Source organism: Sciurus carolinensis, unplaced genomic scaffold (assembly GCF_902686445.1).
Source record: "Sciurus carolinensis unplaced genomic scaffold, mSciCar1.2, whole genome shotgun sequence".
Taxonomy (NCBI): domain Eukaryota; kingdom Metazoa; phylum Chordata; class Mammalia; order Rodentia; family Sciuridae; genus Sciurus; species Sciurus carolinensis.
The window spans coordinates 1,225,180-1,244,464 of NW_025920131.1; the positions used below are offsets into that span (position 1 = coordinate 1,225,180).

At 48.3% G+C, this 19,285-nt stretch overlaps 1 protein-coding gene across 1 annotated transcript in view; it reads right to left on the reverse strand.

Annotated features, from left to right (window-relative positions):
* LOC124974102 (cancer-related nucleoside-triphosphatase-like) overlaps nt 1-19,019 on the reverse strand; it is a 67,179-nt gene extending 48,160 nt beyond the window's left edge. Inside the window, exons 1-2 of the mRNA XM_047537634.1 lie at nt 18,964-19,019; nt 10,045-10,214 (exon numbers count right to left, since the gene is read on the reverse strand). Coding sequence (XP_047393590.1) covers nt 10,045-10,214; nt 18,964-19,019 — 226 coding nt within the window. The remainder of the gene's footprint in view (nt 1-10,044; nt 10,215-18,963) is intronic.
* Nucleotides 19,020-19,285: the final 266 nt, after the last annotated feature.

Sequence of the window (19,285 nt, forward strand, 5' to 3'; positions counted from 1 at the left end):
GCCACATGCCTGCCCCCGCCCGCACTTAACCCACATGCCCCACCACATCGCCACTTGCACAGGTCTTTGTTTTGGGAATTAAATTATTTACAGTTATTTTTGCATCTGGTGCTTGAGTTTTGCTGAGTCTGCTGCCATTTCTAAAATATGTCCCTCATGCTGAGAAGGACGGCTCCCTCCTGGACCTTGTTGAGGCTCCCGTCTGGTGAATGCCTCTCGGACCCCTGACACAGGTGCCTTGCTGCACATAGACCTGCTTGTGCCTCGGCCCTGGGCTCCCTTCCCATCCGCTCATCAGCACACAGGGCCAGTCCTCCTGGATGTGGCCCTGCCAAGGCAAAAGAGAAGGGGGGGGCAAGGCGTCCTGCCATCACCAGCTCCCTGGGACTTGGGGTGGGGTTGGGGTGAACAACTGAACTTGCGACCTTACAGGGAACCTCTCCATGTTGGCCAGTTTTAAAGACTCGTCCTCTCCTCCCCAAGTCAGAGCTAAGAGGAGTCCATCTCTAAGCCTGGCATGGAGTGACCAGCCAGGGCTGCCAGGGAGAGGAGGGCATGGGGCAGCAAGCCTTCCCCAATCTGCTCTGCATCCCACCAGCCTCTCATGCAGCCGAAATTCTTCACACGAGCAGCACCGCATCTGTTCTGTGTACCCCGGAGGGCATTTCTCCTTAAGACCCAGTCCGGCTGCTGGACTGCTGGTGCCCCTTCTCAGGTCCTTGGCTGGTGACAGGGATTGTACGACATCTCCCACATGCCCCTGAGCATTCTCAGACATGGCAATAAAGGAATCATGGCAGGACTTGCCACAGCATCACAGCTACATGTTGCCTGTGAGGTTTGGGGCATGTGCATACTAAACCCACAGAAGGCCTGACAGAGGCACGCAAGGCGTGCTGGAAAGGGCACATGCTCCAGAGCCACTCAGGCCCAGATCCCCCTCACATCTGGTCCCGGTGCCCACGGCCAGGCCATGGAGCCAGCTCCACACTCAGGCAGAGCAACACCCCTGCCACCACAAGCATGAACCCCAAGGTCATTCCATCTATTTTGAAGCAGGTTTCATCAGTTTCCTAATTTAAGACAAAAGCAGAGTTCAGCCAACAGTCACCCTGAGGACAGAGCTCTGAGGGACAAGTGCAGAGGGGACATGTTCCTACTGTGATGGGCTGACAGATCTGACTCCATGAGAATGTTATAGGCCAGACCATAAGGGAAAATGACTAAACAGACCTCCATGTTGCTCTGAGACTCCAAGTATGTAGGAAATAGTTTCTCCCATGGGAACACCCCGCCTCTGTACCCATCCATCAGTTACTTGGTGTGCATGTTAATAATACAATAGCAACTCCTATGTAGTAAAGAATTGCTCTCTTTTGATTCCTATTGCTCCTAAACAATGTCCATGTAAACAGTGATTGTGTGGATGTTAGTAGACATTCTTTAGTTTGTACCTCGGTAAGGGTCATTTTGACCCACTTCTCCCTCTGTTGATGATTCATGATGTTAGTTTGTAATTTCAAATTATAGCAACAGACACTTACGATTGATGGGATTTTTGGTATAAGAAACCCCCTACAACCCTATGGTCGGGGCTGTTCTCCCAATAGCCACTTTTTGGAATATTGTGTGAGACAGTCAGCTGGCCAGCTTAATAAAGACTCTCAAATTTGGACTTCTCAGTGGTGATCGTCTGTTCTTAAATTGCACCCCATAACACTACTTGGGAGCCCAGGGAACCCTGTGCACATGCCACTGCTGCCCAGAGGCCCTAGAAGGCACTGCATGTAGGGTCCTGCTTCAGCTGGGCAGCAGCCCAGGTCTGGTGCAGGGTCCAGGAGACACAGCAGGGACATCTGCCTGCCTCCCTCCACCACACTCTCCTGGATTGGCGGGGCCCCTGCAGGGCTTGATGTCCTCACAGTTTTGGGCAGGTTAGGTTCCCAGGCTTGGTGGTGGCCATCCTGGCCCACTGAAGGCCATAACCCACACTGGTCAGTGTCCTTGTCCTGGTGACTGTGGCTGCAGTCAGCCAGCCTGGTGGACACCCTGATGCAGGGCAGCAGGGCAGGGTCAGTGGAGACAGCCCCTCCTCCCCCTGGGCAGGAGGCCCTTTGTGAGGGAGTATCCCCAGGCCAGCAGGCCTCCTGCTGCGACCCCTCAAGCAGGCACATCCAGGTCAAGTTTGAAAGCTGCCCAGGAAGGAGTGCCGATGTGGGCCTTCCCCTGGCTGCAGGCCCTGGTCGTGCTCAGGCCTGGGCTTCAGCATTGCCCAGCGCCCCTCAGACACCTGTCTGCACATGCACAGACCTGTCAGTCACAGAGCAGGGACATGCCGCCTTTATGCCAGTGATTCTGTAGCTGATGCTAGTTGCTAAAAAGCCTGAAAACTCATCATCATTACCCAAAGTGACCTACAAACACAGAGCTGTCACTCCAGTACCAGTTGTCTTTGAATCCCAGGGTGCCCAGGCTTTCCTGCCTCCTTCTTCTGCGCACTCTGCTGGGGCTGACCCAGACTTCTGCAGCCTTCCTCTCGACTGCACAGCCCAGTGCTGAGGACAGTTCCCTTTGCAGTCTCACCACCTGCTTTGAGGACAGCCATTGCCTTTTCCTGGAAAAGAAACAAGGCTCAAAAAGGTTAAAAAAATGCACCCAAGCCCACTGCCTAGGCAGGGCTCTGAAGGAACCTGGGCCGAGGCCTTGCTGCCCTTCAGTCTGAGTGGCAGGTGGCAGGACGCTCCAAAGGCCACCCACACAAGGACTCGTGTGTTTGAAACACACATTTTATTTAATTTTATTAAGCAACTAACAAAGATACACAAGAGGTGGGGAGGGAACCCCAATGGCTTTCTGAGGAATAACAATTCAGTGCTGGAGACAGAAGCCAGGAGAGAGGTTTAATTTCCATGACATGCAAATCGACAGGCAGTGAACTCACTGTCCACCAGTCACACAAGGACAAACTTCAAAGGGGACAAATTCCAGGGACTGAGTACCTCTGCTCAGTTCCTGCTTTACCTGGCCACACACACGACCGAAAGGAAATGAACAGAAAGCCCTGAGCACAGCAGGCCATGAGGGACTGCTGGTCAGCACAAGGCCACCTGGACTTGCCAAATGTTTATGGAAGCAGCTGTCAGCCTCCCTGGCCACAGGGTCCAGATGTGTGAAGGCACGCAGCTGGAGGCAGGGCTGGAGGCTGTGCTCCGCTGGGCACCTCCACAGGGCAGCACCGCAGGCCAGCCATCTATTCCCGCAGCTCTGCACCCAGGCCAACATCCGTAGAAGGCGGTTTCTGTTCCCCTTGGTGACCTGTGGGAGGAAGGAGGGAGCAGGCCTCAGACCTCCCTCCTTTCCTTCACCCTGAGAGCTGGGAAGGTTGGGAGGCCAGCAGGAGGTCTGAGACAGGACAGGTGTCTCCAGTCCCACCTTAGCTCTGCAGAGACAGCCCAAGGGACAACAAGCCAGGTGAGGTGGCGCCCACCTGCAATCCCAGCAGCTCGGGAGGCTGAGGCAGGAGGATCCAAGTTCAAAGTCGGCCTCAGCAACTTAGTAAGATCCTGTCTCAAAATAAAAAATAAGAAGGGTGGGGATGTGGCTCAGTGGTTAAGCACCCCTGGGTTCCATCCCTGGTGCCTAAATAAATAAATAAAAAGATAGGACAGCGCTTTGAGTGCTGATGGATCCTGACTCAGGAAGAGTGTGAACCAAGAGCTGTAAGGAAGGCAGGGAGGGGGTAGGGCAGATGGACAGTCAACCTGGAGCAGAAGCAGCCACCAGAGCAGCAAATGACTGAGACCCAGGGACAGAGACCCAAGGTCAGTACATCTACTTGGCGCCAGGGGCTTGAAGGACCCAAGTGCTGCAAGGGCCTGGCTCACCTGGAGGAGGAGGGGGCTGAGCCAGAGAAGCAAGGGTGACAAGGTGCAGACCTTAACTTGGCCTCCTGACCCAGCGTGTTCTCCATAGGCAGTACCCTTACAACACAAGGACATCCAACAAGCAAGCACAGGAAGCAATCCCGGTCCCTGCCCCTGTGATCAGTTCTTCCCTCACCATCTGCCAAACAAAAGGGGCAGAGGCCCAGGGAAAGGGCAGGGCTGATGCTTCCTGATACTGTGCCTCCCCTGGCCCCCACACTCATGGGCACAGGGCCGAGGGTGGGACACCACAGAAAGGACTGACTCATGGAGGTGGCAGACTAGGGGAGAGTAGCATGAACAAGGATGGGGAGGTCCAAGACTCCCAGGAAGGGTCCAGAGAGGTAGAAGGGCCTGGGTGGGAGGCAACAGGGCTTGGAAAGGTTTCCACAGCTGGGTGCACCTGGACGACCCTGACAGGTGGTCAATGGGGAAGGGCACCTGGACAGAGTGGGATATGAGCAAAGCCTCCTGGTATGAGGGAGGGTGCACTGGAGCCTGCAGAGGTCAGTGCTGGCAGCTGAGAGGAGGAGCATTTGGCCCCAGCAGGCCTGCTCTGAGTGACTGTGTCCCCCAGAGGTTCATGTGTTGGAAGCCTGATCCCTCAGTGCATGGCATGTGGGGGTGGGGTCTTCAGGAGGCAACCAGGATTAGATGAGTGGCTTTGTGAGAAGAAGCCACCCCAGCTGGCACCATGCTTCTCCCCACGTGGGGCTCTCTGCCATGTTGGAAAGGGATGTGGGTCAATGTCTAAGTGGTGACCAAGTCTTCTAGAGAGGGGAGTGGTGCCACTTCTCACTTGGCTCTTCTACTGATTTCTGTGTGTATGTGTGTGAGGGGGGTGGTTTTATGGAGATGTAATTCATATATCATAGAATTCACCTCAAGAGTATTCTAGGGCTGGGAATATAGCTCAGTTGGCAGAGTGCTTGCCTCACACCGGGCCCTGGGTTCAATCCCCAGCACTGCGTACATTCAGAGTTTGCAATCCTCACCACTCTAATACCAGAACATTTTCATCACAAACAGAAGCCCCTTCCAGTTACCCCTTCTGCCCTCCCCGGCCCTGGCAACCACCTATCTGCTCTCTCAGTAATGTTGCCTCTCCTGGACATTCTCTGCAAGTGGAATCACAGGTATGTGATCTGTGCCTGGCTTCTTTCACTCGGCATGAGGTGACACTTTCACACATTTGTACAGTGAAACCATTGTACTTCAGTTCTTTGTGTTGCCAATAACACCCACTGTATGAAGGTAACATTTCTTTTATCCCTTCGCAAAATTGGGGTGATTCCCAAGTTCTGGCCTAATGGTGCTGTGATCGTTCATTGAAGGTTTTTGTGAACATATTTTCCATTCTTCTGGGTAAATATCTTGGAGTGGAATGCTGGTTTTCAGAGTGACTCAAATTTAATTTTTGAGGACTGCACCTGTTTTCCAGTTTCGGCACCACTGAGGTCCCACCAGCAGGTGTGAGGGTACCAACACCCACCATCTTCCATTTCTTTTTTCAGTCATTGCAGGCACCCCAAGGGGTGCCTTCCCAGCCACCCCTGACACTGCATGGCCTTTCATGGGCTTACTGGTCACCTGTATAGCTTCTGTGAGAAATACCCATTCAGAGTCTCTGTCTATTTTTATGGGTTTATTTTTACTTTATTGTTGAGTTCTTAAAGTCATCATTGTTTCTAGGATTCGGACTCATCTGATACATAATTTGCCATCATCTTCTCCCCTCTGTGTGCTCTTTCCTACTCTTGCTGGGTCCTTTGAAGCACAAAGTTTAGGGTTTTGGTGTGGCCACTTATCTATTTTTCCTTTGCTGTCTGAGTTCTGGGTGTTCTTTCATAGCAGGCTTTGCCCATTGCTGTTCACAAAGACTTACGCCTATATTTTCTGCCAAGAGTTCTATAGATTTTCCTCTTATATTTAAATCTATAAACCATTTTAGTTAATTTTGTGCACAGTGTGAAGGAAGGGTCCAACTTTTCTTTTGCATGTGGATATTCAGTTTTCCGCTACATTTGTAGAAAACACTGCTCTTTTCCCATTACCCTGCCCAGGTCCCTATGGCAAATCAAGTGGTCATCGACACAAGTCTATTTTGAACTTCCACTCTCTTCCAATGGTTTACATGTGCACCCTGACACCAGTACTACAGTCTCAACTACTGTGGAGTAAATTTTAAAATCAGAAAGTGTGAGTACTCCAACACTGTCCATTTTGCAGATTATTCTGGTGGGCCCTTTGTATTTTAATGTGAATTTCAGGATTTGCTTCTCAATTCTGCAAAAAGAACCCACTGCCATTGACTTCTGATCTTGTAGTATCCAGCAGTTGGCGAATGAGCCCCGGCCCTGGTTTGCATCCAAAGAACAAAGGTGTGGGAACCGGGGACAGTATTGAATTCCTGCTAAGAAGAAAACAGTTTATGTCCTGTTTGTCTAAAATACATAGCAGAAGAGAAGGAGGTCTAAAAACTTCCAAATAGAAAGAAGCTGGGACCTAGCATCTAGTACGCTTACATCCTACAACCCAAAAGTGAGAACTGAAAGAATAAAATGGCTTTGTGGAAGAAGCAAGTTTAAAGGGCTCTGAATTCTTATTATTAAAGTAGCTTTTGGTTATATTAACATTTTATAAAACAGAAAAATCAAATAACATCTGAGACTTGAGTCACAGAACAGTCTGCACCCCACTGACATGCCAGTGCCCCGGCTGCAGGCATGGATGGATCCTGCCCTGCCACACGCTGCAAGGGGCAGTCTGTGCACCTAGCACCCCACACACACCCCTAGCCTGCCAGTCTGCTCTGTCCAGTTAATTAGAAAACTAGGAAAAGTACACATACCCCTTTCCAGTAATGACCCACAAAAGCTTTCTCATTTTGCCTCCAAGGCATCAACATGGCCGTTACCTACTGTTTTCACAATTAGCTTCCGTGAGCCAAATACTGAAATAAGTTCAAAACAAAACAGTTCTCGGTGTATATTTAGAGAGCAATAGGCTTTAGAAGTCATGAAAAAAAATATGGCAATGTTCTGAAAGAGCAGTATACCTCAGGAAGGCCACGGTCAGTACACAAGCCATGGCAGTTCCCACGCCTCCAAGACTCTCCTGTGGTCTGGAAGGCCTCCAGTCAGAACCAGCAGGACCAGGAGCTGCAGCAGCACCCAGCAGGTCAGGGAAGCACCTGGGCAGACCAAGGTGGGATGATGGCTGACATCGGCAGTTCAGCTTCTGCTGGAGCCAAGGGAGGACAGCAGGGGGCAGAGGCAGGAGCATTCTGGGGCAGGACAGGCAGCATTGCAGCCTGGATGCCAGACAGCACCCCCTGCAGCCAGGATGTGAGGCACCAGGCTATGCCAGGCTCATCACACCACGAGCTCCCACTGCAGAGGATGTGACGTGGCTCAGAACCTCACCAATGCTGTGATGTCGACAAGAAGGCAGAAGACCAAGTTGGTGACTTCTCTCTCAGAACAATAGCATGCAATGGCCAAGTTCCCTCTGAACTCAACAGCAGCCACCGGAGACAAACTCTCATCCAGCTCCACTAGCCTGCTCCTCCTCCTGCCTCAGCCTGTGCTCAAGCTTCATGTAGAGAGGCCTTCTGCCCACTCCAGAGGCCTGTCCACCTTCCCTTCTACCCAGCCACGGCTGGACACATCCCACATCCAGTTGGCAGGGGTGCCCACCTCATGGGGCAGGGAGCAGTGCCAGGCTCACTAAGTCGGGGAGAGCCAGTCCACAGCAGCTCCCCTGCCCCGTCTCTGGGCAGCAGAATGCGAAGATACCTTCCTTCTGGAGACTGTCTTTCTTTGTCTACCTACACATCTGAGTGTCACCATTCCTGCCTTACCTGTCAAACATGACCTCAGGAGCTTGAGATGCTGCCACAGCATGCAGCTCGACCTCCGCACGGTGCTCCTGCCCCTGTGCTCCTGACAGATCTTTACCTGGACGGAGTCCTCTGGGTGCTGGAATGCCGCTCCAACACTGGGGCCCTGAGCCAATGGGCATCTCCACTCACACATTGGTGCGTCGACAGTCAGGTGCCACTTCTCCCACGCAGCTCTCAGGACTCGAGTCAGAGCCCACAGGTCTGGTTCTGAGGTTCTTGGCACGGATTTCTTTGTTTACCCAGTGTGGTTCACAGCAGGTTTTGGAATCTGTAGGTTTATGTCTTTAGCAAACATGGAGAGATTTGGGCTACTGTTTCCACCTGTCCCCAGGGCTCGTTCTTGACATTTTATTCTGCCTGCTGCTCTGTATTCGAGTCTGCTAGTTCTTTCTTCTGTCATCCTCAGAAGGTGGGCCCAGAGATTAACGTTTTAATTTGGTTACTGTACTTCCCATTGTAAAATTTTCCTGTGATTTTCTATTGTCTCTATTTTGCTGAAACTTTCACCCTGAGACTTTCAGTTCTTCATTTGCTTCCAGGGCCTGTGATGGTCACTGAGGCAACACAGGATGCTGGGTCCAGTTCCACCTTGACTCCAGCACCATGGTTGGAAGTCCATATCTGCTGGCCTCTTCATTCCAGCTGCAGCACACGGCTATCAGGACAAGTGACCTGTGGCCGAGTCTGTCATCCACTAGCTGCTTGCCTGGCACATCGCGACCACAAGTGGCACTGACTGGGTGGCATGCCCCCCCCCTGGAGCTCACTCAGCCAGGCAGGGCTGTGCAGCTCCACCTGGGGCCTGGAGCTGGCTGCCTTCTCTTGTTCCTTCAGGAGTTGTGGATCCTCCCCACCCCTCTCCTCAGACCCCCTCTCCCTGGCCCTGCCTGCCTCCCGGTCAGGTCTCCTCACAGGTGCCTGCTCCAGGATGCTGTGGACAGAGGCCACTCTCAGACAGATGCAGACATCCACTGTCTCTGGGGATAAGAAGGACCCAAGACACACATCAGCCAACAGCTCAGTCTGCTGGTAAGGACATGAGGGTCCTCATTTTTAAGCCAGGACCACAAGGGTCACACCCACGATGCTAGGGTGACTGGAGAAGAGTGGGGTGTGCAGCCCCCTCTCTGAGCTCTCTCAGAGCTGATGCCTTCTGTGCCCCACTAGGAGCAACTACTGCCCTGTTGGAGGACAGTCTCCCCTCTGGAGCAGGGATGTGGCCTCATCTTGAGACACAGCATGTACTTCTGGACATGGCCCTCAGCTCCCCTAACCTCACTTGACTTCCGGTCCCTGGTGCTAACACCACAAAGCCAGCCTTCCAGCATGGAAGCGCCATCTCCTGCTCCTCCAGCACCACTGCCTCCATGTCCACAGACACTGTCATCATGAACCTCTACCTCGGAGGCAGTGTACAGAGGGGCAGGTGGTGGCACTTGGCTCTGAGGCCACTGACATGAGGACTCGGCCTTCGCACCTTTTTAGCCTCACTCAGACATCACCTCCTGGGACAGACCTCCCTTGAGCACTGCCCACCACCAGGCCACCCGCCACACTGCCAGGCCTCTTCCCAGCCCTCGGCAGCAGCTGGAACCACTTCCTGTGCCTGCCTGCACATGTGGCACTCGGTCCCACGCTCCTGGGGAACAGACCCACCACGATGTGAACAGTGCCCTGCATAGAGTAGGTGCTCAGTCGCACCAGCCAAGGGAGTGCACCCCTGAAGGAGTTGCACACACCTCCCAGATCTGGCTGGTCCAATCCCACCACAGTCCTTCACTGCCACACACAGGATGCACTGGTGGCAACATCCCAGCAGGGCCAGCATGCCAGGGGACCTTTCAACCAGTGAGGCAGGTGCTTGCTCTGCTCCAACCTGCTGAGACCCCGCACCCTGCACTTGCCACCTGCCTCTGGGAAGCTTTTAACTTGGGTGGGGGCGGCATGAGTGGAGCTTGCCAAGGGCACTTGTGGGCACAGAGGAGGGCAGCAGAGAAGATGCAGAGGCATGGGTGGGACCGAGGAGGGCAGCAGGCTGGGACACTCAGGGGCTCCCAAGATGCATCAGCGTGTGGAGGATGGTGTCATTCTAAACCCCTAAGATCCGACTCGGTGACACTGCAGCATAGGGGAACATGGGGGGCAGAGGAGCAGGTGAGGGCAGGGCACCTGCAGACAGGGTACACTCATGCTGAACACCTTCATGTCAGGCCTTGCCCCGTATCTCCTCCACAAGGGCCATCGGCTTTCCTTTTGGGGCTGGAATGGTGCCCAGGATGATGGTCGCTGGTGAGGACAGAGTCTGGTGCACAGCCTGGATGAAGGACTGGCTGAAGAGCTCCATCTTCCCAATCTCATCGATGACACACACTCTGGGTCCGAGGCCTCTGCAGGAAACCACCTGGGGACGGAGACACTCACTCTTCACCGGGCCACACTACTCACAGGGCCCTGCATGCCACAGGCTGTCCTCACATGCAGGCTCATGAGAAGGGTGACCTAGGAGCCTGCAGCACCAAGCACTTGGTCCCCAAGCCCTGGCTTCTTGCAGTATTTTATTCCTCACAATGGTTCCAACAGTGACCACACCTTATGCTTACGTGTACTCAGAAAATAAAGGGCACCCCAATACCTCAGTTTTAAAGATAGGAGACAGCAAGGCTGAGCCACGGCAATGCTGGCCTCTTGACTCCAACTCTGAGTCTTGCTCCAAGAGGTCTAGACTAGCACTGGGCGCTCCCATCCAGGCCCAGCAGCAGAGGGTGCTCCACAGCACCCCAGTGTCCCTGTCAGGGCCTGTAGCCAGGCCGAGGCTTCCCCTGGATGTCCTACATGCCCCCTCAGGGTCCCATGCACACCATTGCCAAACCCACAACACAGGTTCTTGGCTGGGAGAGCTGCCAGTTGACAGGCAGAGTGGCACCATAAAGAACCCCTCCTGTGACACAGGCCCTGATGATCAGCCTGGAGGCTTGGGCTATGAAACCCTGGGATGGATCAACAGCCACTCTGGCCCCTCTCCCTGGCAAATATAGACCCAGCTGTGGAGGGTCCCTGCCAGGCACTGTTGCTGTCACCCCAATGCTCCAGGATGACCAGAACCACCCCTCTAAGGAGGCCCGCAGAGCAGAGCTCCTTCAGGCTGCCTGACTGCTGCAAGGCAGGTGTGCACTTTCTCCAGGTGGCCGCCCCCACTGAGAGCACCGCGAGAAGTCCTGGAGTCCAACAAGAGGAGCCCCTCCAAGGCCCCAGCCACACCCATGTGCCACACACCTGCACACCTTCCCAGGAACCAGGAACTGTGTCCAAGAAACCCCTCTCACTATGAAGAACTGCTCTCCAGGACAGAACATGTGTGAGCACCACCTTATGGAGCACGCTCAGCCAGCAGCCCGCTGGGCAGCAGACCTGACCACAGGTGCAGGGACTGCTGTCCTCACTGCCAGCAGCATTCAAACTGTTTTCAAAAAGTTTCATATGCTAGTAAAAATTTTACCACTATTTGAACTTTGGAGAAAAGCTCTTATCTCTGCCGCTGGCTGTCCTTCTCTTTATTAGAAACCACCTGGAGTGGGGAGAACAGACTGTCCACTACAGGGAGGTGGTGACAACTGGCAAGTGGCTGGGACAAGAGAAGTTCAGCTACAATCCCAGCTGGGGGTTCAGCTCCCCAAGGTGCCACACCTTGGTGGGACGTGCATTTCAAGGGAGTTAAATCTGCTTGCCTGTAGGGCCTGCAGAGGATACCATGCTGCTCAGAGCCCTGCAAACAGCCTCCCCAGGAAAGATGCTAAAGAAGGAAGACAGGAACACCACTGAGGCCACAGGAAGGAGGCGTCTGGAAAACAACCATGTCCTCCACATCAACAGGGCCCCTCGCACAGTCCCCGTCACCCCACATGACCTCCAAGCGGCCTCAATTCCATAGCTCAGGACATCTCTGCCTGGCAGACACTGTGCCACCAGGAAGGCCTCAGTAAAACAGAAAACACGGAGGCAGTGTTCTGAGGATGGAGCCTCCAGCCGGACAAATCTGCACTCAGTAATGGCCAACGCCACTACGCTGCTACCACCAGCACAGGACAATGCAGGAGGACAAACCAACGTGTGGGGGCAATGTTCAATGGTAATTAAACAGTGTGGTATTGATGCGGAAATGAAGGGCCAGCATCGAGATGATGGCCCTCAAGCATCGCGTGCACACACGTTTTAAAAAACTTATGAAGCAAAATACACTGACTGGATGTGAGTAGTCTGATAAATGGTTTTAGCAAACTAGCTAAGAATCTGGAAGGAAACAACTGTCTCCCGTGTTATTTTGAAATAAATCCAAGTGGACTGAAAGCAAAGTGCTTTTTTAAAAGCAGGAAGAAGAAAAGTAAAGTAAAATGTTTGTTAAATTTGAATAGGGATGAACTAAGTGGCAAGCAAAAAATAGAATCAATAAATATTAAAAAGGTTATCTGCCTTATAAAGGGGGAATGGGAAGAAGAATCCCCAATAATTTAGACTAAAGAAACCAAACAATGGAAACCCTTAACCTCTTTAGAACCTTAAAAATGCAAATCAAGGCCAGGAAGTGTCTTGGAACTGTGAATCAGGTACCTGCAATGTGCGAGACAGACTGTCTTCACACCACAGAGGACCAGAGTGGCCCTGGGACCAGGCTCCTCACACCATGCTGCCCTTCAGGCCCTGTGGGAAGTCAGCCCTGCTGGAGGCAGAGCTCCTGCTTGGTGGCAAGGTCACTTCCCACTGGGAACAAGGTGTCTGACATGAAGGGAACCACAGTAGATCAAAGATGAAATGCCCACTCGGAGAGTCGATCATGAACCTCAGTTCTGAAGATTATTAAGATATGGGACCAAATCCGATCACTCAGTCAGCCTGCAGGAAAAACAAACTGGGCCCATAAACTGGGAGGGGCTGTTTCTCCAGTTCTGGACGACTGAACAGAGTAGGCAGCTGGGCAGGCAAAGCATGCCAGCAGTGGCTATGCCGTGGTAATGAAGCCAGAATTAAGGCAGGTAATGAAAGACCCTCAGACCCCCTGTCCAAGGAAGAACTCACGTAATCACGGCTGCAAAAGCAAGAGGCATTTATTGATTACACAGGCGCCTGCAGGTGCTCAGTAAAACCTCAGCCGGAGCTCCGGTGAACTGGCACACCGGGCTTTGGGGTACAGGTTTTTTATAGGGTAAAGGGGCAGGTTTCGCGTGCTCGGTAAGCAACAGATTTCTTATTGGTTTTATTTTGAATCCAGCATTTAGATATTCTTGGAGAAGCCATAAATTTACTTTAACTGGAGAGGGGGATGAAAGATAGAGACACAGGCAGAGACCAGGCTTCCCCAAATTGCCCGCAGCCCCTCTCTTCCGCACCTGCATAAACACAGGCTTTCCCTAATTGCCCGCAGCATGGGTCGTAAAAAATGGTAAAGAATGTATAAACTCAGACTTCTCTCACCTTATCTGTGAAGGCTAGGGGAGCTGACCCGAGAAGGAACCTTGTTAAGGATAGAGCAGCTCAGAACTTAAGATGCCATGCTTCACAAGCCATAATTTACTTTGCCATTTACAGTCCTTCGTTATCTCATCCTATTTACTCTGTCCTTGGTCAGGAATCTGGTATCTGAAGTTTTACAGGACAGTTTTTAGTTCCTGCTTATCAGCTCCTGTTAGTTCAGACATGCTCTGACTTTCCCAATTATCCTGCCTCTTTCTTAGCTAAATCTTCAGATAAATTCCTTACATGCCCCATTAATAATTTTTCTTTTTCTCTTAAAATAGGCCTGAGCTGGTGGACAGGGGTCTTTTCATTCCCCCCTTTTTCTTTATCATGGAAGAATCTTATATCCATTTGTCCATCCTGCCTCGGTTATCAGTTTGCTTAATCATTTGGTACTGTTGAGTAAGGACCATAGTTTGGATTGTTTAAAGGGAATATACAGACTTCTCCCGGTAGGGAGAAGGGGGCCATGGCTGATATTCCAAAAGTCCCAAGAAGTGAGTGCACCCTACATCCCCTATAGGTCAAAGTTTCCTTTGTTCTTCAGTTCTCTCCCCCTTACCTTTCCTCTCTTCCTGCCTTCGTGACTAGGCCTGGTTTTGCATTAAGTGAGAAGCCAAGGGCAGGGGAGGGCCAAGGTGATTCAGGCAGGTAAGGGCCCAGGGGCATTAATTAGCAGCTTCTTGCTTGCAGTCCTTGATAAAGGCAGGTAAATTTGGTAATCAATGGGCTCCGGAGATCCTTGACATTTTCAAAGGCAGATGGCTTCATGGCTTCATTTCCTCGAATTGACCCGATTTCCTATTTCTACACGAACTACCTGTCCTTAATTCTGGCTTCATTCCCCGCTTTAGCTATAGGAACTCCAACTGCTTTAAGGAAAAGGGGCGGCGGTCGTTCTGGCTGCTTCGAAGCTGAAAGGGGGCAGTGAGGGGCAAGCAGTTTGGAGTTCCTTTTTTTTAAAAATTGGGTCAATCGAGGGGTCCAAGGTAGAAGTCTGGTTGGGAAGAGCAGGTTGTAAAGTCATCTGGGGGTGGGTGCTTCTATGATAGAAGAACAAAAAGACATGAGTACTGAAATGAGATTAGTACAAAGTAAATGTTGCAGCATCTGGAGCATGCCACTGAGTATCATGAAAATGACAGAAGTCAATCTCTCACCAGGAGGTGGAAGAACTGAGAAATTGTTCCCATAACTAGACCTAGCAAAGGCTGGAAAGGACAAGGCCTTTATTTGGGAACTTTAACATTGTCCAGGTTATCAGGAATGTAAACACAACATTTAACTCTTAATGTCATAGATATCCCAAAAAATATAGTTAAGCTACTTAAGTCATCTGATTTTGTAAAATATCCCTTTATTGGTATAACCTGTGTTTAGTAGAGAGCTCTATACTTCTGTTACTTAGGGCTAGGTAATCATACGAGCAAACATAGATTAAGTCTACCTCTGTAGCTTAGGAAGGTCTGCAGGCCTTAACTGACTAAAAATTTCTGGTAGTTTCTCTGAGAGTTTTCAGGCACATTTGCTGAAGGATCTTTCTTTCATTTGTAGTTTCCAGTCTTTATTCTAGTGGGCTAATACAAGTGTACATCTGAAGTTACATTTAACTATTATTTCTTTTAAATGTCCAAGAATGGCTATATTTTGGTTTTAACTGTTTGCTGGGTGTCCAAGATCAAGCTGGTCAAATTGACCTGGTTCCTGTCTTGTTAGAGTCAGCTGATTTCCCACAGGGGCCACTCGTAGAGAACTTAAGAGCAGCTTCTTAGCTCCTCCAGTGCCATTGGTTAGGCAGGGTCTCCTTGATGAGGTGACTTCCTTTGGAAGCATTAAGGGATGTCTCCCTTTTCCTGACCCTCCTCTGTAGCAGATGCACTGAGTGATTTTTCATCCTCTAGTCTCAACAATCTCCTTGATCAGGAGGTTGTGTGACCCAGAGTTGCAGCACTCCTTAGAGAAGTCCTCTTATTCCCTGGGTTCAGGCTGACTGAGGGCAAAAGATTCAAATACTGGCCTATCTTGCCTTCTGTATTTAATTCCAATCTCTAAGTTTGATCTTAATCATCCAGCAAGCCAGTTTCACCAGTTATAAAGTGAAGTACTGGGCTTTAACTTTAATGTTCATAACTTTACAGTTATTTACCCTTTTATCTAACTGGAGTCTGCATTAGTTCTGGAAGTTACCACTATCTGTTCTGATATCTGTTTACCACTATCTGTTAGGTGATGACTTATTATCACAAGTTACCTAGGTTGCGTGTTCTTGAAGCAGCTACTTCTGCAAAACATTAACAGGTAACAGTTTTACAAAATGAAATTAGCAAGAGTAAAAATATATTCTGCTGGTATAATAGCTATCTTGAATTTTGACTGAGAACCACTTATATTCCCTATTTGAGATCATAGTAATTTTACAACAAAAACAATCTTTTGATTATAACTTTAATAAGCTGAAGTCTGACTTATTTTGGAGTCACTCTAACATGCAGTAAGGTGGGAGGCAGAGCCTTATCTCAGGTAAGGCGTGACTCTTATAGATCTTAAGTGTTCTAATCCTACAACTAATTTTTGCCCCTTTTGCCATGACCAGCATGACCAAATTTTCAAGTTCAGTGAGGGTCAAAGGAGTATTAGAAATAAAGGTTTATAAACACAGATTTTGAAGATTAAGCTGAGATCAGATGGAGCTCTATTCTCTGATGGAAATGTAGATCTAAAGAGTTATGTTAGCAACATTTATACATGTCTTATTATTTTAGAGACTATGTAAGCATTATTCTTTGTTTTTAGGAGAGTTACAGAGACTAGACCATCTATGCAACTTTTTGCCACAACTGCAAAGTGCAATGTTAGGAACTCTGTGTAGCTCTCAAATAAGTCCACTGTCCAAATTACTGTAAGGGGGCAGGAACTAGAGAGGGAACTGATGAAACACTGGTTATCTAGCTTCTTTCTGCCCAAGAGCTGTGTGCCTGATATCAATGTAAGAGCTGATAGGACTCCTGTACAGAGCCTCCCCAGGGAGGTTACTGCCACAGCAGTTAGGCATCTTGTGCTCCTACACAGGAACACTTCCAGGCACCAGGCATGCTACAGTCATGAAGTCAGGGACCCCAATCTCAGTCATTGTTGTCCCATTTTTGCTATAATGCATTATACTCTTTCTTAAATGTCAATTTACGAAGTTTATATATATTGATTTCTAGGTCCATGAACATTATTAACACAGTCTAACATTATATTCAAAACAGGAATCATCAAAGAAAGGCTGAGAGAGCTTTTAGCTTTTCTTTTGTGTAGCAAAATGCTTTTACCTTTTACAATATGAACCTTTAAACAAATCAGGCTGTCACTAACTCTTAGATATATATTTACATTTAAATTTTTATCTCAGTGAAATAAGTAACCAATTTTACATATACCTTACTGATAATATGTCCCATAATAGAACATTAAATGATAGAAATAAATTCCCATTAAAATTTACTCTTATAAGTTTAAGATTACCATTACAGACAAGTTTAATCTGGAGAATAGCAGCTTGATAAATTTCCTGCTTTAAAAACTTGTATACCTGGAAAATATGAACACATTTAATATACAACTAGAAACCATTTCACAATTACCTTGACACTTTTATCTTACCAATTTAGTTTTCTTAAGAAAAATGTATACTCTGTAACACAGTACAATACTTTAACAGTTGTTTAACCATAATTGTATACACCCCAATTTTTAAGACTAATTGTTCTAAAGAATAAAACTTAATAGACACAAAGTTAAGAGTAAATTAGTGTTTCTAAGAAATCCTTGCCAATTTTACCATGTCATTTTACCATGTAGATTAAACTTTGGTTTATATCAGAACATTAGTATTTTCACCTTAGGAAAAACCTTAAATAGCTTTAGCTGTTTCACATACATCACCAACTAGTTACACACAGACTTGTTGAAACTTGCCCTTTACTTACACACAACTTTCTTACCCAGAAACATTTTTTTTCTTTTTATTAAATATATTTTTAAACCCAGAACCTTTTATTTTTTCTTTCCTATCTGTTGACCCCTTTTTGTTCACATTCTGAAACAACTCTTATGAAATTTCTGAATTTAGATAAATTGCTCTATTTTAATAAGATTAAATATTTTGTTGTTTTTAGTGCTCTAATTGAAACACAGTTGAAACTTTTGGGACCCTTTGTATATAGAATTCCATTTGTTAGGACATAACTCTTAATAACCTTGTTTTTAGTTTAGTGATGACACAAAGCAAGTTTAAACCCTTTTATTTACCAACCTATGAAACACCAATAAGGTTTAAGTATGATACCCCATGGAATTTGAGGAGTTAAGAGTACCTGATGTTATTTAACAATGAGCATTTAATTTTGCAAATTATCAGATGTCACCAACAAACACATTTGAGTAATCCATACATGTTAACTCTAATTCACTTATTCTGTAAAAACCAAGAATCAGACAAGTGTCCTGAACAGTATTTGCTGTCTCTTTCTTGTTGAAGAAAAGTCCTAGGAGCAATTGATACTAGACATTTTATTAACATCAATATTTTTTGCTTGACCACCTAGGACTTGTGAGTTATTTTCAAAGACATTTTACTTTCATTAGTTTACCCAATTTGAATTGAACCTTTAAATCATGTGAATTAAAAGTATTTGGATCCATTTTTAAATTTTAATTTAGGAGCGCTCAGTTTTGATACGGACAAAACATGACATTAGTACACATACAAATAACACAAAATCAAAGGCCTTGTAACTTTATCTCCATTGCAATGTAACAGATGTTCAAAAACTCTAGTTGAATAAAAATAGAACTGATCAAAAAGAAAAAAATCATTAACCTAGGTATGCAGGATCAAATTATGAGCTCAAAAATACAGCATTAAAGAAAAACAAAACAAACGAAGAATCCTAGAAAATAAGTTAGTTCTGGGTACTAGCCCAGAAGTTTAAAACGGACACCTTTTTTTCTTTTCTTCAGGTTACCCGCCCCTTCCCGCTGAGACTGCTGCAGTTTACATTCCAATGCAGGCTTCAGGAAGGCCAGGCAAGGGGGAGGGAGGATTACCCAGGACTTTTAACCCTTTTTTTCCTGGTTGAGAAATCAGGTAGGTTTGAATGCAGAAGATCACAAAACATCATTTCTCACTACTTTTGAGGAATGGAGCTGCTGAGCTCTCTGCCTAGGGGATTGGAGTAAACAAATCTCTCAGGAACAAGGAGAAGGACTGTAAAAGTACCCTGCAATGAGTATCCCTAAGCCTAAGATCGGATTAACACAATGAAGAATTTAATAGAAGGCAAGAGTAAAGACCATATAGTACAATACACAACAGACAGACACGTAGCACGCTAAATCAAAAATTGGCTAGCTGGTACTTTGTCAATAAAAACAAACAATTTCCAATTATATCAAAGAGTTGCCCAGGCGCAACACAATGCCCAAATGGGGCCAAGAGTTAACCAGACGACAAGTCACCAGAATGCAGCACAAAAGCTGCTCAGATGTGAGAGTCACTCAAATGCGACAGAATCGCAAAGACCCTTCTTTGGGCCAGCCTACGTTGAAGGTTGGCCATTCAGAGTGCAGAGGGTTACTCACTTCTTCTTTTTGACCTCAGCCGACAAGTTGCCGGCACAGTTCCGGACATCTGCCATGGTCGAGGGTGAGACTCAGGGGGGTTACCATGGATTGCCCCATTTCAGTCTCGCTGGTAAAAGGAAATTAAGAAACAGGCACAAGCACAAGAGAATGCAGACAAGACAACAGATTACAACGCTGCGCCTCTTCGGTACAGACCGAAAGTACTAAGCGGCGTCGGAGCGTAAGCCCCTCCGGCCAAGAAACAAATTACTAACGCTGTGCGCTTTCAGCACACACCGAAAGTATTCAAATTCAAAACGCTTTCAGCACAAACCGAAAG